General features: G+C 37.8%; 1 protein-coding gene across 1 annotated transcript in view; it reads right to left on the bottom strand.

Annotated features, from left to right (window-relative positions):
• LOC118326569 (complement C3-like) overlaps positions 1-776 on the bottom strand; it is a gene marked incomplete in the record, with an annotated part of 27,432 nt that overhangs the window by 12,970 nt on the left and 13,686 nt on the right. Inside the window, 2 exon segments of the mRNA XM_035659587.1 lie at positions 508-594; positions 710-776. Coding sequence (XP_035515480.1) covers positions 508-594; positions 710-776 — 154 coding nt within the window.

Genomic DNA, 776 nt, shown 5'->3' on the forward strand with positions numbered 1-776 from the left:
CCTGGAAGCTCTGTCCATTATTTACACTGTAAATTAAATGTAATATATTATTAAATATTAATATTGTGTAAATTATTTACACAATATTTCAAACCTTACGCTGCTTCAGGTTTAATTTACAATTCAACCTTACCTCTATTGGTCTCTATGTCTGTCTCTCTCTCACTCTTTTGGTGCCTCACTACACAATCCTGTGACCGCCAAAAACAAGGCCGTATTATTTCACACTTGTGTCAGAGAGGGTTCTGTGGTGAAAAGAGCTTGTCTTTGTCAATCGGCTACAATATGTAAAAGCAGAGGTGAAGATTGGTCACTTTTTATAATACAACCTCACTGTATCATCATGGTTCAGGTTAAACATGAACCCATACCTACAACCGTGGAAACTGTATTATGTGCTGCGGTGGTGGGGCTTAGAAAATGGTTAGTTACTTCATTGGTACAGTGTCAGTGTCAGTCAGCCAGTATAGAAAAAGAAAAAACAATGTACAGAGTTGATATACTTACATTTACAGATTGATCGCATATTGTGCGTGACTCCTGCATAGCAATAAGGCAGAAGGCTGTCATGGAGGCATCTGAATCTTTACCAGCCTACACATGCACGGACACACAAACATGTTTTTTATTCATACAAGATGATAGTGAGTGACATGTAATTGTTTCCATCTTTATTAGCTATTTTTGTAAATGAAAACCGTGCACACACTCGCATTGCACTACTGAACACATATCCATCTTCTTTAAACATCCCATCAGGTTGCTGTGCATTGAGA

Source organism: Morone saxatilis, unplaced genomic scaffold (genome assembly GCF_004916995.1).
Source record: "Morone saxatilis isolate NCDOM2014 unplaced genomic scaffold, NCSU_SB_2.0 Contig17, whole genome shotgun sequence".
NCBI classification, from domain to species: domain Eukaryota; kingdom Metazoa; phylum Chordata; class Actinopteri; family Moronidae; genus Morone; species Morone saxatilis.